Below are 27,083 nucleotides of genomic sequence, written 5' to 3' on the forward strand. Positions count from 1 at the left end.
CCAATAAATATTTTTTGAATGAATGAATGACTAAAAAACATGCTGAAATTAGCAGTTGGATCTATGGAATAAGAAATGCAGATATTTTCCATCCATGATAAGGTAATCAAGGGCCCGTTTATTAATCTTGTTTTTGTAACCGTGTCTATTTTAAGATTTCTTAATACAAGTTCAGTAGAAGCAGCCCAAATAAATTAATCAATACTAGCTAAATATTGATATATGTTGTGAATTTTTAAAAAATGTAAGATATGGGGGAAACAATAAATCTGTAGATTAAAATCATTTCTAGAGAAGGATTTAATTTAAAAATAGATAATGGGTGAATATATACTGAAATTTTTAAAAAACATATTTGAATATGTGGTCTTTCAATGAGCTGACTCTAACTTTAATACTCCACTGGTCTATTGATTAAGAAGATATGACAGTTTGTGCCCTCAAAGGAAAATAAAATGACCATAATTATGTATTATTGAGTAAATCTCTAAGAAAGGTATCAGAGGTTCCTTAAGCAAAGCAAATACCCGTCGTTTAGAAAGTCTCTTTGTTAGGGCATACAGGATGTTATTAGGTTGGTCACTAGGGGGTGCTGGTGTTTCAGACCAACACAATTCAGACTCCGCTTTGACACCAAAAGGTGCCAACCAGAATCCAACAGGCAGCATCCTATTCTGTGACTCCTCAGAGTCTCTAAATCAGTAGTTTATAAGGTAAATAACTACAAAGCAGACAACTTAGAATTCTAAGATGAAGCAAATCGCTGAAAGGAGGGAAGTGTTACACAAAAGATCTGAGGGCACCTGGGTGGCTCAGATGGTTGAGTGTCTGCCTTCCGCTCAGGTCATGATCCCAGGATCCTGGGATCGGGTCCCGCATCGGACTCCCTGCTCCTTGGGAGCCTGCTTCTCCCTCTGCCTCTCTCTCTCTCTCTCTCTGTGTGTCTCTCATGAATAAATAAATAAAATCTTTAAAAAAAAAGATCTGAAATGCAACACATTTAGAGCTTTGGTATGGTGTTGAAAAAGAGTCTAACATTAACTCTTCCATACTATGAGATGCTTGTTACTCTTACAAAGTCCAGTTAGCTACAACATGCACTGCAATTGGGAAAGTAAAATTTCAAGTCAAATATTCATAAAGATGAGAATAATTTTTGATGTAACTGGGAAACATCAACTTCACTTTCTTTGCTGTATGAGTCATGAAAATGTCTTGTCTTTAAATATATAATTACACTAGAGACTCACTGCTGAAAAATTAAATTTGATATGTATTTTCATCCAAATGCTTTAGATAAAGTATATATCTAATAATAACATCAATTATGATTTTATTTTTAAAATGACATTTTAGAAAAAACTTTCACAATTATGGGTTTCAGATTAATTTGAATTAGACAAAAGTTTGGGGAAGATTTAAAAAGTAAACCACTTTACTATTCCTTCCTAGCTCTTGTTCTCATTAGAAATATTTTAAAAGAGAAAATTCATGGGACGCCTGGGTGGTTCAGTCAGTTAAGCATCTGCCTTTGGCTCTGGTCATGATCCCAAAATCCTGGGATCGAGTCCTGCGGAGCAAGGAGCATGGTCCTTGCTCAGCAGGAAGCTTGCTTCTCCCTCAGCCTGCCTCTCCCGCTGCTTGTGTGTGCTCTGTCTCTCTCTGACAAATAAATAAATAAATAAATAATGTTTAAAAAAATTAAGGAAAATTCAAAAGTGTAAAAATTTTTAAATGACATCAAAACACAAAATGAATAATAATGTCATTAATGCATGTTGTTAAAATGAAGTTTAAATTACATTTTTGCTTTTCTCCTTTAAAAACTATATAAATTCGGGGCGCCTGGGTGGCTCAGATGGTTAAGCATCTGCCTTCAGCTCAGGTCATGATCCCGGGGTCCTGGGATCCAGCCCGGCATCGGGCTCCTGGCTCAGCAGGGAGCCTGCTTCTCCCTCTCCCTCTGCCTCTCCCCCTCCTCATGCTCTCTCTCTCTCTGTATCTCTGTGTCTCAAATGAATAAATAAAAAAATCTTAAAAAAATAAAAACTATATAAATCCGGGTGCCTGGTTGGCTCAGTCCCTTAAGCGTCTGCCTTCAGCTCGGGTCATGATCCCAAGGTCCACGAATCAAGTCCAGCATCAGAATCCTTGCTCAGCGGGAAGTCTGCTTCTGCTTCTCTCTCTGCTCCTACCCCCTTCCCCCACTGCTCGTGTTCTGTCTCTCTTGCACTCTCGCAAAAATAAATAAAATATTAAAAAAATTAAAACTATATAAATCCTATAATATTTTTCAAGCTCTCATACAGAATCAATACAACAGCACAGAAAGAATGTGAGAATATACTCCATTCTCATCACCTATCATTCATTTACAGCCAAAAAAGATAACAACTAAGCTAGGAAAGGCAAAGGAACTAAGGGGGCTTGCTCCAGAAGTCAATCGGAAGTCTGAGTAATGGTATTCATACAGCTATATGATCCGGTTTAATTTCTTAAATATGAGGAAAAAATGAAATTTACAAATATTTTAAAATCTTTTCATCTCCTGGACAACGTGAAGAGGCAGAAAAACCAGACCCTTCCAAAATGTGGGAACAATGTTACTATTGGTCTTCATCTGCTAAGAGTGGTTATGGTATCCACGCAAACGACACCGTAAAGATGGAGGCTGGAGAATTGCTGGAAGACCTTGCGCATAGCCTTTAACTTCATGGAGCCTCAGTATCTCATCGTCAAAGAGGGTAATAATAGCAACAGGACCTTGGAAGATCTCTGATCAAACGGAAAACTGCTTGTGAAAACACACTAAATATTGGTTTAGTAAAAGATGTTACTAGACAATTAGGCCCATTTTCACTAAATGTGAAGACTTTCCTAACATCTAACTGCAGTTTCTAGTCCTAACTGTATGAGAATGGGCAAGGGTTGGAGAGTGGTTGGAGGCTTTGGAAGAGCGTGCTTCTCTCCGCACCCCAATCCATCCAGCTCCCATAGGCTGGCGGGCGGCAGTTGATTTCATTATCTCAGACAGGCAAGTGCTGACACCTGCCTCTAGCCACTTTAGCCCTAGCTAATTTTTTAACAGGGGGGGGGGGGGGGGGGGGGGGGGGGGGGGGGGGGAGATTTTAGGTGGAGAGCGGTAGCTGAGATTTCATCTTTGAATCCACTCTCCGATTTTGCTTCTCTTTACGTATTCCCTTTGTCGCAAGGCACTATTAGTTTTATATTTTCAGAGCGCCCCCTGGCAACAGAGCAGCTTGGTCGGCTCATGATCATTCTGGAGTCCCCAAGTACAGAAAGGGAGAAAAGTTCACATTCAACTATGCAGAGTGTGGTCGACCTGGATTGCTTAGGGACAGGTGAGTTACACTTGCCAGGGTTACAAAAGAGCTTCGGGAGGAGGATCCGGTCCGTACATTAACGTCGGTGGGTGGGTAAGGAGAGGGGCGGGCGCTCAGGTCGGCCTTGGCAACTTGCCTGGGGTCTGGAAGCGCAGGAAGACATTTTACCCCCGGCCGCCCGCGGCCGCTCCTCTGGCAAAGAAGAGGAGGAGGCGCGGCGCAGCGAAGGGAGGACTGACTAGGCGTCCCCTCCGGCCAGGAGTCGGAGCACGGAGTCCTCCTGGGAGTTTCCAGGCCAGGCCGCCAGGACAGCTGTTACGCAGCAGCCAAGAGTCGCGCGCTCTTGCTTCTCCATCCTCCTCCCAGCGCACTTGTGCCCACACCCCCGGGCGCCCCGCCCTCCGCCGCCTTATAGAAGGGGCCCGCACCTCGCGCGCCTCGGAGCTACGGGCTTCCCCGAGCAGACGGCGCGGCTGCCTAAAAGCCCAGACGCCACGGCCAAAGGAAAGAACTGAGGCGGCGGCTACGCCCCGCATCATGGAGGGCAGCCCAGCCCTAGCCCTAGTCCGGGTGGACACCGACCTTCGCCGCCGCCCGCGCCCGGTCCGCCAGCTCCCGCTGCTGCTCTCCGGGCGCCGTCCTCTCCTCACCTCGAAGCCAACATGAAGGAGACCCGGGGCGACCGGAGCGCCCCTTTCTGCACCCGCCTCAACCACTCCTACCCGGGCATGTGGGCGCCCGAGCGCTCCGCCGCGGCGCAGGGCAACTTCACCGGTTCCCGGGACCCCCTCGAGGACTGCGGCTCGGTGTCGGTAGCCTTCCCGATCACCATGTTGATCACCGGCTTCGTGGGCAACGCGCTGGCCATGCTGCTCGTGTCTCGGAGCTACCGGCGGCGGGAGAGCAAGCGCAAGAAGTCGTTCCTGCTGTGCATCGGCTGGCTAGCGCTCACAGACCTGGTCGGGCAACTGCTCACCAGCCCGGTGGTCATCGTCGTGTACCTGTCCAAGCAGCGCTGGGAGCACCTCGACCCGTCGGGGAGGCTGTGCACCTTCTTCGGTCTGACCATGACTGTCTTTGGGCTCTCCTCGCTCTTCATTGCCAGCGCCATGGCCGTCGAGCGGGCGCTGGCCATCCGGGCGCCGCACTGGTACGCGAGCCACATGAAGACGCGCGCCACCCGCGCCGTGCTGCTCGGCGTGTGGCTGGCGGTGCTCGCCTTCGCCCTGTTGCCGGTGCTGGGCGTAGGCCAGTACACCATCCAGTGGCCCGGGACGTGGTGCTTCATTAGCACCGGAGGAGGGGGCAACGGGACGAGCACTTCGCACAACTGGGGCAACCTCTTCTTCGCCTCCACCTTTGCCTTCCTGGGGCTCTCGGCGCTGGCCGTCACCTTCGCCTGTAACCTGGCCACCATTAAGGCCCTGGTGTCCCGCTGCCGGGCCAAGGCCACGGCGTCGCAGTCCGGCGCCCAGTGGGGTCGGATCACCACCGAGACGGCCATCCAACTCATGGGGATCATGTGCGTGCTGTCGGTCTGCTGGTCGCCGTTGCTGGTACGTAGTTCCTGCGAGTGCGGAGGTCAGGGTGGGCGTGCGTGGCGGCGGGCAAACGAAACCTCTGGATGTGGCAGCTTCTGCAGGGGTGTGTTTGCAACCACAGAGGACTGGAGAGGCTTCTGCCCCCCCATCTTGATTATGGCTTCAGAGCTGAGCTCTTCATTTATGTGCTGAGCACCTTTCAAGTGCCAGGCATCGTGTTAGGTTTTGTTTATGCACAACCGGAGACTACAGGGCTGCTCACATTCTAATCGGAGAGAGTAGGAGGATGCCCAGCTGTCATTTCAGTGCTCGGGCAGGGATACAGGTTTCTAATGGGTGCAGTGGTAGCTGAATGGCTGAGACAACTGTAGCCTGGTGCTATGCGTTTTCTCCTTAGTTTCAATACCTCTTGCAAGCTGAAGCGATTTTCAGTCTGCGGAAGTACCCTACCTGCGACAGCAGGCAGGCACAGCCGTCTAGAAATTTATGAGGTTGTGTGCGCTACTCCAGCAGAGCTGGGCTAACCTTTCTTGCAGGCTTACTCTTGACTGGAAGCAGGAGAGTGAAGAGACATTTTGCCCGTGCAGCCTGCCTCAGCCCTTTGGAATGGTGCTGTACCCTCTAGGAAGTGTTTGAACCGACATTCCGTCAGAGGGACCCCAAGGCCTGGGAACTCTGTAAACAGGCTGTGCTTGCCCTGGTGCGGAACATGCAGCGCTGCGGCAAGGCCAGTCCTGAGATAGGATGGTAGGGGTTTCGCACTTCCTAGCTCCTCACAGAGGGGCACAGCCTGGGAGCACGTGATGCTTACACTTGCTTCTTGTGTAACACCCAATCTTACCTGGTACTTTCCAGATTTTCTTCTGTGGTACTTTTAGCTAGAGATTTCTGTGGCTAAGTGTTGTTTAGAAATACGTGATGAATGAATATTTGTTTAGGTTCTAAATAGTCTGGCTTACTAAGGAAGTATGGCAGAAAGAGTGACTTGGTCATTGTGGCAGAGTTATAGGCGATTATAGATTAGACCTGGAACGTTATTAGACAGTTGTGAAAAACTTCTGAAACCCATGGACATGGTTTTCAGAACCACTCTCATATTGTTTTTCTTTGTGGTGATTAAATATATAACATGAAATTTACCATTTTTAAGTGTGCAATTCAGTGGTATTAAGTATACTGACCTTGCTGTGCACCACATTTAAATTCCTTGTATTTAAAAACAGAACCTTAGTTCCTTTTTCCTTCCCACTCTCCCTTGCATTTGACAAAGCAGATATTCCAGAATACCTGTGTTTAACTGATGTAGTATATTTAGAGTACAAGTCTGGGCTCCAAATCAGTGACATGTGGTGACAAGGAGAGTTATGTCGGGACCTAGCTGCTCACAAGTCACTGTGTGGTCACAGTTCTGCATTCCAGGAGCTGAAACTCAGGCTGATGACATCACCATGACTTATCAAGACCAACACCAATTTTAGGCATATTTACTTCTATGGTTGGAGATATATAGGTGGCCAAACAGAAGGGGGAAAGAGTTCTAAAAAATAAACACTTTATTAATATGGTGATTAACATAACTTTAAAGGCAAACAGAGTATCTGAATTTTTCACAGCTATCATTTGAGGCTAAGTTTGCTCTTATCACACACTTTATATCATAAAAGAAATGCAATTAAATCATATGAATAAAATGCTTACCTCTACAGTTAACCAGACAAAGAGAAACTAAGTAGTGTATTTTTATTTCAGAAGTTTGATTCTAATGCCATGGGATTGGTAGCCCTAAGAATTTAGAACAGTTTTGAAAGTTGTAAGCTAGGGTGGCAAAACTCACTCTCTTAAGAAAGACATATTTGGAACTAGTCCTATTTAATTTCTGCATTCAAAAAATATTAACTGGTTTGCAACTTTCTTGCAGACACTGTATTGATTCAGCTCTTATAAAAACATTAAACTTAAAATGAAATAAATTCAACATGTAATCATATCAAAGAGGAGACATTCATGGTTTCCAAAGTAGGTATTTCTTAAACCAAAGGAAATGGTTCTGTCTTCTGTTTTGTGCACCGTCGAAGATAAACCTTCAACTATCTTCAGAAAGATCTGCAGTAAAAAGTTATTGCAAAGAAAAGAAACTGGCAAAACTGCTTTCTTAATAGGCTAGGGAATTGTAAGAATAAAAACACTAGAACTTAGTGAATTGAATTTTTAATGTGTTAATGTTGAAGGGAAAGATCTTTTTTTACGTCTGTTTTAAACTACAGAAAAATATAGATTCCCTATTAGTTTTTGTTGAGTTGGATGTAGGATACTAATCTAATTATTCACACTCCTTACTTAAAAGGACCCTGAGTATATCTTATTTTGAAAACTATCACAACTATAATAATATTCAATGTTACTGCTGGAAAACTTAGCAGAGAAGAGATCCCGTAATAAAATGTCTAACTTGCAACAAGTTTCTGTTACATAAATACTTAAATAGAGGTTTATCCATGGTGTAAACAAAACTTTTTTACTTTTTCTTTTTCCCCAAAACTTCACAAAATACAATGTGAGATGTGAAATTGAAAATACAGTGGGAAATGATGTCACTGTGATAGATGATCTACTAATGATGGTCGCTTTATGTTTATATGTGACATCAAATCCTATTGGAATCAGCCAGTTGACTCAGCAATGCAATCTATTTGACTTTTTATTATTATTTTATTTTTTTACCTAAATTCACCAACTAGTCCAGTTATTAGACATGATAGCCAAGTTTCTAGAAACAGGAATCACTTCAGGGTGTTGTTCACCAAAAGCCATGAGTACATTTTGTGTTTGTGTAAACCTGACCCTCCCCAAATGGGTGGAATGTGGCTAACACTGTCACTCTCTTAAAAATAGTAAATATATGGGGCGCCTGGGTAGCTCAGTCAGTTAAGCGTCTGCCTTTGGCTCAGGTCATGATCCTGAAGTCCTGGGATCAAGTCCCACTTTGAGCTCCAGGTCAGGTTCCCTGCTCAGGAGGAAGTTGGCTTCTCCCTCTCCCTCTACCCGTCTCCCTGCTCCTTCTCTCTCGCGTGCACTCACTCTCTCCCTCAAATAAATAAATAAAGTCTTTAAAAAAATAGTAAATATAAAACTAACATTGTGAAAAGTGAGGTCTGAGGAACAAAGTTTCTCTTCTACAACTTTGGAACTGGATAAAAGCAGCCGTTGAAGCTTTTGCCTTTAATCTTGAGCCTGCGAATTCTCCTCAGTATCCACAAATGCAAAGAGGGATGCTTCAGTTCAAGAAGATATTTCACAATGTGGATGTGACTGCTTTTAAATTTAAGGAATCACTGATACATTGTGACAAATGAAACTTGCTTTAAATATACCATGTGTGATAAATATATGCAATAGACTATTTATAGAGGTAACCCTGTTTATACTACAGAAAAGTGCTATGGAATTGTTAATTTTCTCTGCCTGTAAATTTCTCCCTTATTTAGGATGTTGCTTGAGGGAAAATGATTACACACGTGAATTGGCATTATAGGAAAAAATCTTCTCTAACTGGTTTTTATAAGAATTGGGATTATTCAGAATACTTTTGTGTTTTTTTTTGTTTATTAAAATATACTTTAGGCACTGTGGAAGAGATATTAAGTAGAATTATCGAAAACTGGTCAAAGAGCTACAATCTGTTCAGAGAAGCAGAACCCCCACATTCATGAGTGAAACAATTAGAGAACACTGCAAGATTTTATGTAATTAGTGCCTTTGGTTCTGGGAAGAATGTCCATCTGACTTTAGCAGTGTAGACTTCGGGGAAGAGGAGGGATGGCAGAGCTTGACCTTGCAGCTGAGAGTGAGTGTGCCCAGGAGCCAGAGCAGAGCGTGTCCACTAGAACCATGGGAAAATGCTTTGAAAAGGTTTATGGGATCAGACTGAGGTTGTTAGGATGAACGTGGGATGAGGACAACATTCTTTTGCCAGGAACCATAGGACTTCTATTTTGGGTTTCTGAATAGGGGAAAGAGTTTTTAAAAGATTGATAGGGCTGTGGTGTGTGGATAGATTTGGGCTGGAAAATGGGAAAGAGAGATCAGTTATGAGGTGCTTTTGCAAGTCAGTTAAGGCTTTAGTGTTGAGACAGTGGGAAGAGATGAGTCAGAGAAGGAAAGGTAATAGAGACCTAAAGTTATCAGAAATGGTCGATTTAAGGAGTGATTGATTGACAAGTATTTCTTCTGCATCTATCCTCTTCATTGCAGTTAATATTTTCACATCCATTATCCCATTTAACTGCATCTGGTAAGATTGCCACTATTCTTTATATCATTCAAAGAACACAAGTATAAAGAATATTAGAACTAGATTTCATTTATTTTCAATTTTTGTTGTTGTTGATTTGTTTGTTTTTGTTTAGATAGAGGACAGGAATTCTAGCTCTAATAGTGGGCCCTGAGCAACTTATATATCTTCTTATCTGTAAAGTACGGAGGTAGGACCAATAGACATTTAAGGTATTTTTCCCATTTATGTTATTCTCAAGTTCTCTTACTGGGAAGAATGATGGTTCAATGAATAGGAATGGGAAATTTGGAAAGGAGACTGGATGGCCAATTGTTTTTTTGTAAGAACAGGCTCCTGAGTCACTGGGGTTTTAGACAAAGTACATATGGTGATGGTGGATTATCTAAATGATATATCTAGAAACCAATATAACTTGAAGATTAAATCAGGCCTTAAAAAACACAGATTTTTTACTTTGAGTATAAGAGAGAGAGCCAAGAATTAAACAGCTCTTAAGCCGTTCTATTTGAAGAAATTCAGATGGTCTAGAGTTGTAACATAATTGTGACTCATTGGCCTTTCTCTTTTGAAAGTGTAAAGGTCAAGAAATCAATTATGATAAAGTTTCCATGGGTTCAGTTTTCTGGGAATAACCTTCAGGAATATGTGTTGCACACATTTGTAACAGAGAGTGATTCCTCCTATGGTGCTGTGGGGTGGCAGTGAAGGATTCCGGGTCATGTTTCAGTTTTCAGTTCTGGCCTTGCGAGGCAGGGAATTTGGGAGGGAAGTCCTCCCTTAAACTCATTACATTTGTGTAATATTTTTTTTAAAAGATTTTATTATTGATTTGAGTGACAGAGAGAGAACAGGGGAGGGTCAGAGGGAGAGCATTTCAAGCAGACTCCGGGTGAGCATGGACACCAACACGGGGCTCCATCTCAGGACCCTGAGATCATGAAGTGAGGAAACCAAGTCAATCGCTTAACTGAATGAGCCACCCAGGTGTCCCACATTTGTTCCACATTTATCCTGCCTAAAGTCTCGAAGGTCTAAAACCGTAACATGTCAAATTTTGACTCCCCCATTTCCCTCAATTTCTTATCATAGAGCTAAGTAGAAAGTTTGTATTTCAACGCCCACCATTCTTCTTGAGGATTATTAGATGGCCTCTCAAGTACACCTTATTCCCTAGAAAATTCCAACTTCCATAGATTAAAGAAGATAACCAAAGGAGCCTGATGTTCCTTGGGGTTCCCCTTCTATCTTGAAGCTTAAATATATGCCAATATTTTACAGTAATTCATTCATATGCAAAAATGACAGTTGGACAATGAATGACTTCTTTAGCAAGGGGAACACCACACACAGACACACAGAAGAGGCATTTTTGGAGTGCAAGAAATTTTCTGTGTTCTTTAATCAGAACCCTTGTCTCTCCATTTTTTCATTGGCCACTTCACCCTGCAGTCAACTGATAGCTGCCGAGCAGTCACCCTTCCTGGATTGCCTAAGGTCTCAAGTTAGAAGTCATTTTATTGGAAAAGACTTCCTTCATCCTCTCTAGATTTGGTCAGATGCTTTGGCCATTTGGTTCCATAGCACTTACCTTGCATTTCCCAGTCATAGTCTGAGTCACACTTCATCGGACATATTGGTTAATTGACCTCCTGAGGCCAGGTACATTATCTGTCTTGTTGTCTTGTTCTTTTCCCTGGAATGGTCATAACTGCATGCCATACAAGGTATGCCCAATATATGGTTATTGTTTGACTATCTAAGCACCCAAATCAGAAGACACTGTCTGGTCCCAGTTACATAAGCAATTAATTGTGTGACTTTAGAGAATTTACTTGTTATCTTTGTGAACTACTTGCTTTTCTTCGGCAAAGTAGGAATAAAAACACCTACCCAGCCCATTTCACAGGACTGTAATGAAAACCAACGTAAATCTATGTGAGAATAATTAGGAATATCCCTTTAATATTATGAATACCACTATGATGTTTTACTGGATAATAATGTTGATTTCTTGTGTTCAGATAAACCTTTCCCCCAGGAAACTGAAGAAAAAAGACAAGTGATGTCTTACAGCTCGATTAGTTATAGTTCACTGGGGAGGAAAATGTGCAGTGCAGTTTTTTTTTTTCATAAAAAAAGAAAATAAGAAAAATGGTCCATCTCAAGTGCATAAATTTTTACAAGGTATTATAATTCCCCTACCCCTGCCACCATTGTGTCAGCTCTGGAACCCTTTTCCCTTCATGGCTACCAGTTAATTAGCTCTCTAAATCTAAAACATTCTGGGTCCCATCTCCCCTTTCCCTAAATGTGGAGGTGTAACCACTACCTTGCCCTCTGAAGACCTCTGCCACAGGTTCATAATGTGCCCCCTTGTTTTTCCAGTTGGAGACTCCTTTGTATACTCCTACCTGTCCTCACATAAATGTTTAAGTCAAATTAATTGTGCATCCTGTTATTGTCATTGGTCAGTTTGTTCTGCAGACTTCTTAAGGGTAGATTTGGCGACTCAGTTGTCCTCCTCTCTTCACAAGTGATCACTAATGTTGAAGCTACACAGAATTTAGGCTCACAGCCTAAGACTGAGTTTACACAATCCTTAAATGAGGCCCAAGCGTGAGAATCGCAGAGTTGTAAATTGTCTCACAATTTGACCAGGTCCTGACAAGGCATTAATATTATTTGTGGTCTATAAATAGCACAGAGTATGATTTTCCCATCCAGTGGCCCTCCTAGATGGTCCCTTGGGCAACATTCATAAGAAAAAAATTTCATTGAGTGATTTTGGCACTTATTAAACATGTATAATATTACTTTACCAGTACCGATTTTTATGATAGGCATTTGAAGAACCATAAATCTAAAAATGAAAGATAGTGGCAGAGATGGAAGAGGAGGCTTGATTTTTCACACTTTAACTCTGTTAGAAAGAAGGAAATTAGCTAATTTAGGCAAAAGTTATATAATAGAAGTACAAATAGCTGTACTGTTTTTTACAATCTTGAAAATACAAAAATAGAAGGTCAAGTTAGAGCTGGAAGCCTACTTTTTAAAAAATTTTTAAAGATTTTATTTATTTATTTGACAGAAAGAGAGAGTGAGAGTACAAGCAGGGGGAGTGGCAGAGGGAGAGAGAAACAGGCTCCCCACTGGGCAGGGAGCCCGATACGGGGCTTGATCCCAGGACCCTGAGATCATGGCCTGAGCTGAAGGCAGATGCTTGACTGAGCCACCCACGCATCCCAAGCCTACTTATTTTAAGAATTATTGACCCTCCAAAAAATCAAGTGTAATTTAAAAGATATACTTTTCACTAATCTTTTGATAGTTCTGAAAAATATTTGATTCCTGAAAGTAGATTTGATCTTTTTTTCCTACCTTCTGAACTTTGTAAGTGTCATTTTCTGTGGTTGAGAATATGCTTCTGTTGGTGTGACTCAGGAAAATTTGGAAAAAGAAATATATTGTTAATATGGAAAATGCTGAGAGATTGTAAAACATAAAACATAAAACATGTGTAAAACATATGTAAAACATAAAAAACATGTGGGGGAATTCACCCGACAGTAGGGTGGAGCTTTCACCATGGTCTCAATGTAGGAAATTTCCCTGATAATGTCCTGCTACCAGCCACCTTGCGTGGGTCTGGTAGAACATGCACATCTGCATTCCTGTGCCTCAACAGTCCTAAGGCCCGAGTGGCAGTTAGTGATGAAATGCCCCCATGAGCACTCCTCTCTGCTTCATTAGAACAGAAGAAAATGACTAGAGAAGTAGGTGAGGGCCACGGAGAGAATAAGGCACTAGGGAGCAAAAGACCAGCATCCTGGTCTAGGCTTTACCACCACATGATAGAAGTCACTTTATCTTTCTGGTTTTCCCTTCCTCATCAGTAAAATGAAAACTATTATTAAGTCTAACCTTCCTTTCAGCTCTGACTTCCTGTGGCTTGAAATAGATAAAACTGTCCCTTGGGACATACGGTATTAGATGCGTGAGAGAAAACACCCAAAGACTTCCTCGGAAGAGGCAGAGGAAATGTATGCAAGTGAACAAAGTGTTTCACACATTCTTTTATAGAGTCATTCTATAAATATTTTTTGCGGGCTTGCTGTGTGCCTGCTATTCTGCTCACCCGGGTGGTACTGTAGTGACCAAGGCTGACTCAGATGATTGTACGCGTTGAGCAGTTACGCAACTCTAGGGGGCACTGTTCACATTACATTCTAGGTGAATGACACTCTTAAACAGTGTGCAATCTGTGCTATACAATTTTCTCTCGTGAAGCTTTCAATCTCCTGAAGTAGCAGACAGTGAAGAAAAATCATTCCAATAAATGTCACCAGGCTGATGGCTCATTACCATGGTTGCTCTCACTGCCACATGGTGCTGCTGCTGCAGTTGGGCCTTGCCTGGGCAGAAGGGCAGTGCTACTGGTCATCTGCAGCTCTGAGGCCCTGCTGAAGCATGTCCCCATCCAGGCTGTAGTAGGCCTGTGCTTGGACTCCATTGTCAGAGAGCACATTAATTCACACCCCTAGCTACAACCACAAAGCTCAGCAGTAATTACCCAGAGGATAACCACTGTGCTACAGTTTATGGACCCAGAGGGTGGCTGGCCTCAGGCCACATACCGTCTGGAACCAGGCTTCTTGGGTCCTTAGTCTCTGGGTTATTTTCAGATCACCTCCTGACAAGTTTGCTTTTCCTTTCCAATGAATTTCCTTTTAAGACTTTCCATGTCTTTTCCCACCACTGAATGTAGCCAAAGTCACTTTACCCCAGGTTTCTTAGCTTCAAATCTTGGGGGAAGAGGTGAGTCTGTCAGCCCCAACCCCCCCCTTTTTTTCCAGAAAGCATGATGGTTTACCTCTTCCTAAGCAATCAGTGGTGTGTACCAGGAGTGTTCTGTGGATTTTCTTGTTACACCAATTTCCACTACGTAAACCTGTTCATTCTACGTTTACCAAAGCAATTGCTTCTTATTCTGTGAGGTCTGCTCCAACGTGACTTGCTCTGTCCACCTGAATAGAGAAATGGGGGGTAGCTTCTGCATCCCCTTACATATGTTACTAAAACAATAAGCATGTTATGAAGGCAAGAAAAAAGGTGCTTTGGAGAGTGTCAAAGAGGACGCCTTCTTCAACCCTTGATGGCATGTGGGGTGGTTAAGGAGGGTCTGCTGAGAAAATGTCACTTATGATGAATCTTGAAGGATGATACTTAGAGGAAAAAGGAGCAGTGTGGGAAGTCATCAGTGTGGGAAGGAGTGGAAGCATCAAAGGAATGGACAGAAGGCCAGTGGACATTATGGAGTGAGAGCCTTCAAGGTGAGGCCAGGGAGGTGGGCAGGGCCAACTATGCGGAGCCCTCTGGGTTTTGTTTGGGTGTTTATATTTTCATCTTAAGTATGATGGAAAGTGACTAAGAGGCTTGTGTGAGGGAGCGAGTTGATATACTTTATGTATTAAGAAATGTCGCGGGGCGCCTGGGTGGCTCAGTTGGTTAAGCCACTGCTTGCAGCTCAGGTCATGATCCCAGGGGTCCTGGGATCGAGCCCCGCATTGGGATCCCTGCTCGGCGGGAAGCCTGCTTCTCCCTCTCCCACTCCCCCTGCCTCTCTCTCTTTGCCAAGTAAATAAATAAAATCTTAAAAAAAAAAAAAAGAAATATCGCTCCGTTGTTGCTTCCTGCATTAGAGAGGCAGGGCGTCAGAGCCCACCAGTACTAAGGTCAGATGGAGAGGTAGAGTCATTAATAAAGAAAATTTCTTTCCCCTTAGTGTTGCTTGAAAAGAAGAGATGGACATAGTTTGGCACAGAATTGGTTGGGGGAGGGGGGGAGGTAGTCTGTGCAGATGCACAGAGGAAAATAATTGAACCAGGTGTGCTAGGAATGGTAAGAAAATCTGTTTTTGTTGAAATATGTTTGAGAATGTTAAGAAATGTTATGAGCCAAAAGGGATTGAAGGATGAGAGAGAAGTGCATTTGTAGATTGCCTTGAAGATTAGAAATAGGAATTTGTATTTCATCTTGGGCAAGTTGTATTGCTTTTCCATACTCCTATTCCATATTTGTAAAATAAGAGGGTTCACATTATAAAATCTCTTGCCTTATGAAGGTCATTTAGTAAAACAGCTCATCTAATGTTTGATATCTTTCTAGAATATTCTTGGTGAGATTGTTTAAACTTTGAACACCTTTACATCCAGGAATTTAGTTGCTTTCCATGGGGCACAAAGAATTCTCTTATAGCCAAGTACTATGCTGGGCTCTATCTTACGAAGACTTGTTTGTTTCAGTTTCTTACAGTTACCCTAAGAGGTAGGCATACTGGCTCCAGTTTATAGACGATGAAAAAACGAAAGCTGAAAGAGGTTGAGTGATTCATTTAAGATCACAGAGCTAGTAAGGGGCCAAGCTGGGAGTCAAAGGATGAGCCCTTTTCTCCAAGCCATGGTGCTCAGATAGCTCAATTCATCTTGAGTTGCTCTTTCTATTATAAAAATTTCAATTCCCTTATGTTGGTTGAGTTGGAATGTTGATAATGCTAGTCCTTGGCTTTTATGGAACAAGATTAAACTTAATTAGATCTTTTTTTTTTTTTTGGTTATATGATACTTCGGTATTAGGCATCAAGGAGTTCCCCTAAATTTATGAATGGCAAAACAGCATGAAATTATCTTGACAATGTCAGGGGCAGAAGCCATGATGTAACAATTATTTTAAGTGACACTTTGTTGAATATCAGTTGTGTGCCAGGTACTGGGTTACAACCCGACAGAATGATGGCATGCCCTTTCCTCAAGGAATGCAAGGAATGTGTTGTCTGCTGAATGATTCCCTAGAGACACTTGAGGTTGTGACTAAAAAAGCAGTATTATTTTCCATTGTCAATTTTGAACATTGGATCAAAGCTGAGGACCATCTAGAATTCATTTATCCATTCATGCTTTCAGTGATTGTTGAGTATCTACTATGCACCAGGCACAGTACTAGATGCTGAAACTATAGTAATGACACAGGCTAGTTTCCTGCTCTCAAGGAACATGCATTCTAGTAGAAGAAGAAAGTCAATCCACAAATACATGAGAAGTCAGATTGTGATAAACACTGCTAAGAAAATAAAGCAGCGTGGTGTGACAGAGGAAGCCTAGATAGATTGTCAGGGAACAATACCTCTGAGAGGTAGCATTTAAGCTGAGACCTGAATGAAGGAAAGAACCAGGTATGGATGATCTACAAGAAGGGCATTCTAGGCAGAGGGAACAGTGAAGGCCTCACGTGGTGGTGTTTGAAGGAGAGAGAGAAGGCTCGAGTGGCTGAAGGGAAGTGAGAAGGAGGGAGTGGAGTGCTATAAATTGAGATCAGAGACGGTGCCGGGGGCCAGACTGGATCGGGCCATACTAAGAAGTTTTGATGTTATTTTAAGAGAACACTAGAAGGTTTGAATCGTGGGAGTGGCATTATTGGATTTATGTTTTTGAAAGGTCCTGGAGTGCAAAAAGGCAAGAGTAAGGTGCAGGGAGACCAGAGAGAAGGTGCTGAAGTTGTCCAGGTGAGAGACAATGACAGGTGTGGTTGGGCTGGAGAAGTGGATGTATTCACACAAAGGGATTTGAAGACAGAGTTTGTAAGGCATTCTGAAATGTCTCTAATCCCTGCCCTGTGACTCTGACAAGAAATAGGGTCCTCTCTTCTTCTCTGGGCCTCTGGTAGTAAGGTGGCTCTCTGTCTGCAAAAAGCTTTCCCTTTGGCTCCTTAACAAGGAAGTGACTACTGCAGGCTTACACAGCTAATAATGGGCAGAATCAGGATTAAATTCTATCTAATGGGTGCTATTTTTTTTTCCTGAGACGTAAATCAGAGTAGTCACACAGAGAAAGAGAAGTAAGCAAGTTTGCTTATGAAATAATAGGATGTCATAAGAATCCTGATCCCCAGAAGAAGATCCAGACCAAGCTAAGCTTAAAAGTAGAGAGAGGGACAGGGAGAGGATTGCTTGATTCACATAAATTGCAGGAGTGTCAAGGTTAGAGGTGGCCCTCTGGAAGACTAAAGCCAGGACTGTCTCTTTTCTGTATCTTTGATTTCTTGCCATGTGTCAGAATCCCCAATTCAGGCTCTTCTTCTAAGGAATAAATTTAAGGCATAGCTTTGCAGCTCACTGGCAAAGTCCTATGCTGTTTTATTGTTTTTTAAAGCTTCTGGTTAATAGGTTTATATTTACAGTCTGCATGTGGGGTTTTCATTTCGCTTTCATAGCAATACAATATTTCAGTGATTATGTCATCTCAAAACACTGTTTCAACATTTTTTTATTATAATTTTTTGTTGTTTTGCAAATACAAGAAACAGTTATACATGACATAAAGTCTCAGGACCCTGCTTCATCTTCAAAGACTAATGTAAATTTTGTTAAGCCACAGTTAAAGATTTAGGCTCAGAGAATTGTCCAGAAGTGAGTAAAGAAGGCAATGTGAGATTTACAATGGAACAGAGGTGGCCATATGAGGCTCTGAAATCTCACTCTCTATTAACACTGTAGCGAGATGACCAGCGAAGAAAATAGTTCTTTCTTGATGTTGCCATAAAGAGTGAGTTGTAGTCTGGGTTTGATGTTAATCTGGCAACTTTCTCTTTATAAATGAATAGATGTGCTAACGGCCAACATGCTGGGTGGCAGATTTTGAATTTATTAATGGTAGTAATTTCCTCCAAGAATAGACTGAGGATTTGCCTGGATCCAAAAGTATATTTCTAAATATTAGCTTTTGTTCCATAAAAGACATTAGGGGACATTTTGAATTTTTTTTTTCTGTAGCATCTATTTCTAATTAAATTATGCCATAGATCAGTTTCAGGAAGCATGGGAATACCTTCTGACTTCAGAACTCTAGTCTCCTCCCTAAACTTGGTTCTTGGTCACAAACAACAGACTCTGACTCCAAGCATACGGGGCGTATTATGAAAAGGATATCAAGGGCTCATGGGGTCCATAAGAAGCTGGCAGGCCAGGTTTAGAAGACAGGCAGGGCCCAGGCTATTCTGGATACTGAGCATCAGACCACACTGCCAAGATCGTGCTGCAAGACAGCTTGCTGTGTGCCGCTGGGATGAATCCACCATCTCAGAGCTCCCTTTCCTGTCTCACTCTCTCAAGACTCAGAGTGCTGGGTGTAAACCTGACTGCTATAGTTTAGAGTTTTTACCCACTGGCTATATCAAGAGGTCACCAGAAAAAGGATCAGGCACTTGCAGCATCTTATTTTTGAGGTAGGAGGTGAGAGTGGGAAGTTAAGTGCTGGGATTTCTCTCCCACTTAGAATACTCAGAAAAAGTTCTTCATACTTGAGGTATTAATAATAAGAACAGGCAGGGGTTCATTGTTGCCACTGAATTCATTTTTAGAAACATTGTGACAGTAGCACTCTATCTTTCAAGCTTTGTGTGTGCCTGCATGGGTGTGGGTGCATGTGCGTGTGTGTGTGTGTGCCTGTCACTTATTGAGTTGGAGTGGAAAGAAGACCAAAGGACAGGAAGCCAAAGAGATGCACAAAACAAAAAGACATATTTCTTCAATGCCTGCTACGTGCGAGTACTTGAGAATTACTGTGTTAAGCCCTTTAAGATATTATCTAATTTAATCTTCACAACAGTTTATCAGTGTGGTGTTCTTCATCCCTGTTTCTAGGTTGCATATTCTAAGAGTCCAAGGATTATACAACTTTCCCCAACTATACCCCTAGAAATTGGTAGACACAAGACTTTTTTGTGCTATCATGTTTTGTTTCTGCTTTTATTGGTTTACTAAAACACTGTCCTATTAATTCATTGAAATTGCACAAAAGATGAACAGGTTGAATGAGAACAGTCAAAAAATCACACAAATCGGCTGGGTCAGATAATCACAGGGATTAAAGATTTCCTGCAGAATCTCATTGACCCATTAATTGGCTGGCCTTCTGAGGAGCTTGGGTTTCTAGAGAATACTGTGCAAATCCCACGGAGATGAGAATTTTCACTTGTCCTACAATAAAGTCTTCAAAGTTTCCATTCGACACAATACCTACAATGTAGGAGGTGTTTTCTGTAAAGGTGCGACATCAGTTTCATCCAGTGGTCTGTCTTTTCAGGCTTAGCACACTCACATACAGTGATAAAGTTTTACTAGGCAAACATTTTCCAGCTAGTAAAATTCACAAATATTATTCTTTTCACTGAACTATTTATAAAACAAATAAAACTGTTTGTTGAGTTCTCTTTGCTTAGTGGGAAAGTGTTTGACTACAGTCACAATTAGAAAATTTGTTTTGACAGTTTTAAAACTTGCAGCATGATATAGTGCAATTGGGAGTCTTGCAAACCTGCTTTCATCGTCTTTTTTTCTTACAATTGTGGAGAAGAGAAAGAGCCCTAGCAAACGAACTTCAGTGAGCTCACAGGGACTCCCTTAGAGGAATTCAGGCATATTACTCTTTAGCACCCTCTCACCCAGATTAAAAGGCTTCAGATTCCTTAGCTGAATCCTTGAGATCCTGAATTTGGCCACACTTACTACTCACTTTCTCCCCCTCCCCCAGCATCCTTACCTTCAGTCATCAAGATCAATCTGCAGTTCCTAGGATGATCCACACAATTTCCCACTCAGCAGTAGGAACTCTGTCTCTTAAAACTCTCCAGAAGTATCTGCTATTTTAGGGGGCAATGCTTTCCTGACCCTAGAGACAGATTTAAATGCCTTACTCCATACTCCATAGTGCCTGTGTATACCCTGATCACTTAATTATGCACAGTTGTATTTACAATTGTCATAATATTTATTATGGCACTGAAGACAATTGTCCACAGTAGACAAATGCTTACTTTACAGGAGGCACTGTGCTAAGCATTTCACAGACATCATCTCATTTCATTCTGTCAACAACACTCTGAGAGGATACTGCTATCTCCTTTTTCAGATGAGGAAAGCAGTTTGGAGATGTTAAATAACTTTCCCAGATCACAGAGCTAACAAAAAGCAGAGCTGACTTTCAAATCCAGATTTGTCTGATTTTATAGCCTATGTGATAAGTGACTAAACTGTATGGCCTCCCTCTTGTTAATATTCAATTATTTGTCTAATTCACTGTACACTGTAAAGTGCTTAAGAACAGAGCCTTTGCCTTATTAGTCTATCAATTTTCCTGGCCCATAGCAGCCACTCAATAAATGATTATGGGACAAATGAAAAAAATGAAGTTGTAATGAAGTGAAAAAGACACTAGATTTGGAATCAGAAAATCTACATGTAAATCCTGGTCCTCAGAGTTTTACATATATTACATGGATTTAATCTTCACATAAATCCTTCAAGGTAGATTTTATCTATCTCTTTATTTTATTTTATTTTACTTTACTTTTTCACTTGTTGGGGAAGCAACTTGCTTTAAGGTCCAGAGTTTGCAAATGGTATTGAGCAAATCAAACCCAAGTATTCTGGATGCCAGAGCCACCAAGACAGCTGTGTCTAGTGAATATTGGGTAGTATTTATGCAGAACAACTTGTGAGCATTTTAGAAAACATATCTTTTCCTTTATATGTTACTTTTATTGTTTCCATGTTGTTGTTAGTAATAACAATCCTTAGAAAGATTAAAAGCTACCTTCAGGTTAGACAAGAATGGGAGACACAACATTGTTTTTGTAATGGGAGAGAGACGTTAATTAGAAGCAGTGGGTGGAAGCATTAGAAACTGTTACTCTAATGTCTGGTGTCCAAAGCAGAAAAAAACAAAAAAGGATGTTTAGGAAGGTGCCCTGGGGAAAACAATGAAACGATGAGGAATTTTAGCAACAATAGGGAAACAGTAAAAATAACAAAGAAAGGGAAAAATAAGCCTTCAAAAGATGCTCAAAAGTTTCAGTATAATTATTTTGCTCTCAGTTGTAATGAGAGATGATATAATATGCTGGCTTCAGAATAATAAAACCTAACTGCAAATCCAGAGTTAGGGCAGCCTTCAGAGTTGGTTAATCCAGAAGTTTAGCATTGTCATGAAGGACCAAGGCTTGTCCTGTTTTTTGCAGTCTGCCATGTTGGCCTCATCCTATTGATGGCTTGTTCCCCACAGGTTTTAGGATGGTTGGTAGTATAGCAACCTAACCCCACGTCGATCCACAGATTCACTGTCCACGGTTTCAATGGTCCGGAATCGGATGATCCTCGTTCTAACGTATTGTCAGGAGGTCAGTAGTAGCCTAATGCTACGTCACAATGCTTACACCATTGACCTCACTTCATCTCATCATGTAAGCATTTTATCACCTCACATCATCACAAGATGAAGGGGGAGTACAGTACAATAAGATACTGTGAGACAGAGAGACCACATTGACATAACTTTTATTAGAGTATGTTATAATTATTATATTTCATTATTAGTTATTGTTGTTAATTCCTTACTGTGCCTAATTTATAAATTAAACTTTATCATAGGTATGTATATGTAGGGAAAAACATAGTATATATGGGGTTTGGTACTATCTGTGGCTTCAGATATTCACTGGGTGTCTTGGAATGTATCCCCTATTTATTATTGGAGACTAGTGTACATGCTTTCTAGTTCACTTCTAGCAGGAGTAAGAAGCTGTGTTTTTTTATGGCTCACTCCTAAAAATGTAGAAACTTTTCCCCAGATATCCTCAGGGAACTTCCTCTTGGACCTCATTGCCTAGTAGGGGGTCACATCATCCTCCTGGATCCAGACACATTCTAGTATTTAGCAATGAGGTCAGCTCTGGAGTACCCAGACTCCAATAAAAATACATGTACTGATGAGAAGGAGAGATGGAAGAATGGATGTTGGGCAGGCAGCCAACAGTAGACACTACAGTGATGAGACCTATGCAGTTTAATTGAAAGAATATATGTGAAAGGCCATCAAAAAGTATAAAGCCCTAGGGGTGCCTGGGTGGCTCAGTTGGTTAAGTGTTGGACTCTTGATTTCAACTCAGGTCATGATCTCAGGGTTGTGAGATCGAGCCCTGCATTGCCTCCATGCTGAGTGTAGAGCCTGCTTAAGATTTTAAGATTTTCTCTCTCATTCTTCCTCTGCCCCTCCCGCCCAGGTCATGCCTAACGTGTGCCCTCACTCCCTCTCTCTCTAAAAAAAAAAAAAAAAAAAGAAGTATAAAGCAGTAGCCCTGCATTGTCCATGGTGGTAACCACTAGCCATATGGGTTACTGGACACTTGAAATGCGGTAACTCCAAATCGAGAGTGTAAAATACACATCAGATTTTGAACATTATGTACAAAAAAAGTAAAATATCTCAATAAATTTTGTATTGATTACATACTGAAATAGTATTTCAGTTATATTTAGTAAATTAAAATATATTACTAACATCAATTCTACATGTTTCTTTGCTTCTTTTAAATGTAGTTACTATAAACCTTAAAAGCATATGTGTGGCTCTCATTGAATTATATTTCTTTTGGACAGAGCTGCATTAGGCCATTGACTTTCCAATTGTTTCAGCTGGAGAAACTATTTCAAAAAGTTTCTTTAGAGAAACAGACAAAAACAGAACCGCTCTGGTCCAGTGGGGTAGGGAGCTGGAAATGCCATAAACATCTATTCACCAATTCCTGCAAAAACATTTATGAAAATAGTTACATCAAATATAGATTTTAACATGAAATCAATAAAAGTCCCTCAGATAGTAAGAGGAATAATTTTATAATTACTTGCTTAAGATCTTCCTTCGGAAGCTAAATAGTGCAGTAAAAATGCCTTCGTGGAACTCACATGTTAAGGAGAGAGGGAGCTGATGGGATCAGTTGTTGGGATTTTATTATCTTCTCTTAGGAAAGTGTAGTCCTCCTAGGAGTTTGGCTTCTGAGTCGTGGGAAAAATTGATTTCCTCCTCATGTTTGCTTTCCTCTGGTTCCTATTAGTTACTGTGCTGTTGGACCAAATGGTATGAATCCAACTAAACCAACAGAGGAGACAAAAGCAGCCCAAGGGGACAAAACATGGAAGATGAACAGGTTACAAGTTTCCATTTTCTTACGTCCCGTGTAATGTGAATTCAGTCTTCTTTAAACTTTCCTCAAACTTGGTACAAAATTGTAAGTGCTAACTGTACTGTAAGTGATCTGTAAAGTCTGATTTTCTGAAAACAAAAAACACAGTCTCTTCAGAAGAACATTTTGAAAAATAAAGTTTATCATTTATCATTCAAATAACACACGGCACTTGAGAGTTCTCACCAGCCACATACATGGTGCATGAAAGGAAGGAGTGATTGTGAAGGCATATTACGAGGCTGCTACATGAATCTCAAGGAATAATAGGGGTAAAAAAAGAGCTGTGTCTCTGTGGACATAGCAAGTTACCATTCTGTGGTGTCCTAGCCACATGCTTCTTGATCAGAGTCCATGTATTTAGGAGGCAGCAGTGAGGGGATCTTTTATGCTTCCTTTCAATACTTCAATCTGAAGAAGAATAACAAAAACATAACAACTAATATTTACATAGTACTTAGTACAAGTCAATAGATCTGAATGTTCTACCATTTAGTATATACCTTCATCCCTGTTGATACAGCCGAGCAGTGAGCTGAGTGGGATGCAGGAGCCGATGTCTTCAATGGTGCTATTTGGTAGATCCAAAAGGGAAAAGGGTCAGCAGAAATGTTTGGTGGCAGCTATTTCACACAAGCAGTAAAAGTAGCACAGTTCTCTTTAGAAATGTTGAGGCATTGGCTACTGACCAACCTGCCATGATTGGGAAATCACAGCATGTTCTTTTTAATGTCAAAGAAAAAGCGATGTCAATGCATGACACTTTAAGCCCCTCCCGTTGTGGATCTGGCACTGCACAATTACTTAGGCCCTGTTTACAGTCAACACCACAAGAGTTAACTATAAAGAAAGCTGGTAAATTTTATGAGGAGGTGTTTTGTATTGGGGAAAAGGAAAATGAATTACACATAATGTTAGAAAGTTCCTGTGCTGACGCTGACTAGAAGCCTAACATTGACAGAGAATTTTACAAGTAAATTAAACTATTATTGATGTGTTATCTGTTAGACTCTGAAGGGTATTTTAAATACTTATTATAACATACATATAAGATACATTCTCATATTTGTGGGCAAGAATTCTATAAGGAAGGAGCACTAAAATCCTATGTAACATTTTTATAATAATAAAAGAACTTTTAACTTACGATGTATTATAAACTGATAGAAAATAGCCTTATTAAAGACTGTGTTGATATGCATGTTTTATTTTGGTTTTGTCTTGAGGTGTATTTTTGGAAAAATTGTTATTAAATACACAACAAGAATTCTTCCCTTCTTATAGATTCAATATGTTTTATTTTAAATATTTGCTTCTCCTCTTGATTCTACAACCCAGCTCTCCAGCTTATTCCAGGTTACTGCTGTAAATATAACATTCTACTTAAAATCGTGAGTGATAAGAAAATGTACTTATAGCCCATTAGTACCTAAATTGAAGCTGTTATCCTGTCTTATCATAATAACAGAAACAACAACAACAACAACAAGACTTGAATAGGGATAAATATTGGTGGATTTGTACATTAGATAGAAATTCTAGAATCTGGTACCCCCAAATGGGAAGGGGTATGCTTTCCACCACTCATTCATTGGTTAATTAAAAAATATTTATAAATCTACAATGTAATATACTCTGTGTTAGGTGCTTTCTCTGATACACCTAAAAGGCCCAAATAATCTCTACTCTTGTAACAATGTTTATTAAGAAAGACTGAAAATAAAAAAGCAAGCAACAGTATAAAATGTTTAGGGATGATAAAGGATGTAAAGAATTTGGGGAGTCCATATTAAAACTTATCCACTAGGCTTTTGGCAAGGGAAACACCAGGTAAATTGACATTTCAAGTCTACGCAAAAAATAACTTGGAATTAGTCAAGTAGAGAAGGAAATAAGAGTTATAAGACCTAGGGATCCACATGTGTAAAAGCTCAGAAGCAAGATGAACTTTTAAAGGACTCAGAGAAGGGGCACGTGGGTGGCTCAGTTGGTTAAGCGACTGCCTTCGGCTCAGGTCATGATCCTGGAGCCCCGGGATCGAGTCCCGCATCGGGCTCCCCGCTCAGCGGGGAGTCTGCTTCTCCCTCTGACCATCCCCCCCTCTCATGTGCTCTCTCTCTCATTCTCTCTCTCAAATAAATAAAATCTTTAAAAAAAAATAAAGGACTCAGAGAAGTTCAAGGTGATTAGAATATAGATGTGAAGGTAAAGAGTGGTGAGGCTAGTGAGCTCAGCAGGGGCTGAGTGGTGATGAGCCTTGAACGCTCATTTAAAGGCTCTGGGCAATGAGAAGCTATTGAAGAACTTTTCAGAATGGAATGACACAGTAAAATGTCCATTTTGGGAGCATCCTTTGTAGGCAGAATGGAGGGTAACAAATCATGTAGTAGACTATTGTGGTAGTTCAGACAAGACATGGTGGTGGTCTGGGTTTAGGGTCAATGGGAGTGGATATAAAAGAATTGATAGATTTAAAAAAATATATTAGGAAGTTAATGGGAGACTTTGTGATTGATTGGATGTGAGGAATATGGATAATGAGGCGGAATAGGGAGAGAAACATAAGAAAGAGAGAGAAATGAATCAAGATGAAGCAAGGGTAACTGTTAGGTTTCCATTTTAGAGAGCTGGGTTCACTGAAATAGGGAGGATTGGTGGAGAAGCAGCTTTGAAGAGGATAATAACGAAGAGGTCACCCACAGCAAGAAGGGGAGGCAACCTCCCATTATTTAAGATAGAACCCCAAAATGCTGACATTTTCAAGACGCGTAGAGAAACAGGAGCCATAAAAGAGACTGTAAAGGATCACCCAGAGGGGTAGCAAGGAAATTAATGAGAAATTCAAATCAAATGGCAACTTAAATATTTGGGAATATTTGGGAAGGGGCAACCTGTACCTTTGGCAACCTGAATCTTAGGGAAGAGAATGTTTCAAGAAAGACTTGTAAGTGTCTACCGGATTTTGAAACCTTGTTGGTGGCCTTGGGAACAGTGCTTCTTGAGGATTTGTGGGCACTCAGGCCAGGCTGTGGTAAGTTTGAGAATAAATTTGAAAATAAGGAAGATAGACAACTCTTTTGAGAATTCAGCTGTAACTTGTGTATATAAGGAGGTGAGAGTTCTGCAGAAGGTTTTATTTTCTCAAGATAGGAGAAATTTAGATATGTTATTATGATACTGGGAAAAGGCCAAAAAGATAAAAGAAGGAGATAATTGAAAAAAATAAGGCCTTTGACATTTATGATGGATAAGATCCAGGGCGCAGATAGAGCATTAGTCTTAGGTAGGAGATGGGACACCTCTTCTGTTTGAGCAAGAGGCAAGGAAGAATGGTTAGCTACAGATGCTGAACTTGGTGGTGAGAAGGTGAGAGACCCCTAAACAGCTTGTTTCCTCTTTGAGGTGAAGGACAGTGGAGAATGTGTGAGATAGCTGCCGTGGTGAATGAAAGAGAGAGAGAGATGTGACTAGGGAGTGAGACAAGGTCGGAAGTTTGGGGACCATGAATGGAGAGAGACCCCAATCTGCCCATATTCACCTGGTGTTCATCCCAAGTACAAGATGTGTCTATGTGGATCCCCCTACGAGATCCAGTCCCCCCATGGCATAGCTCCAGAAGAGAGTGTCATTTTGACATGAGATCAGGTTAAATAAAAATTTATCAAATCAGGGTAGAACCACAATCAGCCTGCACTGCATACAGGATGTGACACAGGGAGGATTCTTTGGCATGTGGTGGCTCTACTGTCCGTGAATCATAGAAGCCCGTAACTGACCACTACACATCACATTCCCTTTAATAAGCCATAATGAATTGATGATTAAGTTAAATGT

General features: G+C 41.2%; 1 protein-coding gene across 3 annotated transcripts in view; it reads left to right on the top strand.

Moving 5' to 3' along the window:
- Nucleotides 1–4,006: 4,006 nt before the first annotated feature.
- Nucleotides 4,007–27,083, top strand: part of PTGER3 (prostaglandin E receptor 3) — a 176,932-nt gene continuing 153,855 nt past the window's right edge. For all 3 annotated transcript variants that reach the window (XM_073896529.1, XM_025871842.2, XM_025871840.2), the window contains exon 1: nucleotides 4,007–4,900. In XM_073896529.1, coding sequence (XP_073752630.1) covers nucleotides 4,007–4,900 — 894 coding nt within the window. The remainder of the gene's footprint in view (nucleotides 4,901–27,083) is intronic.

The sequence above is a fragment of the Callorhinus ursinus genome, unplaced genomic scaffold (assembly GCF_003265705.2).
Source record: "Callorhinus ursinus isolate GAN/ISIS: 27379988/994484 unplaced genomic scaffold, GSC_fseal_2.0 scaffold9, whole genome shotgun sequence".
Taxonomy (NCBI): Eukaryota; Metazoa; Chordata; class Mammalia; order Carnivora; family Otariidae; genus Callorhinus; species Callorhinus ursinus.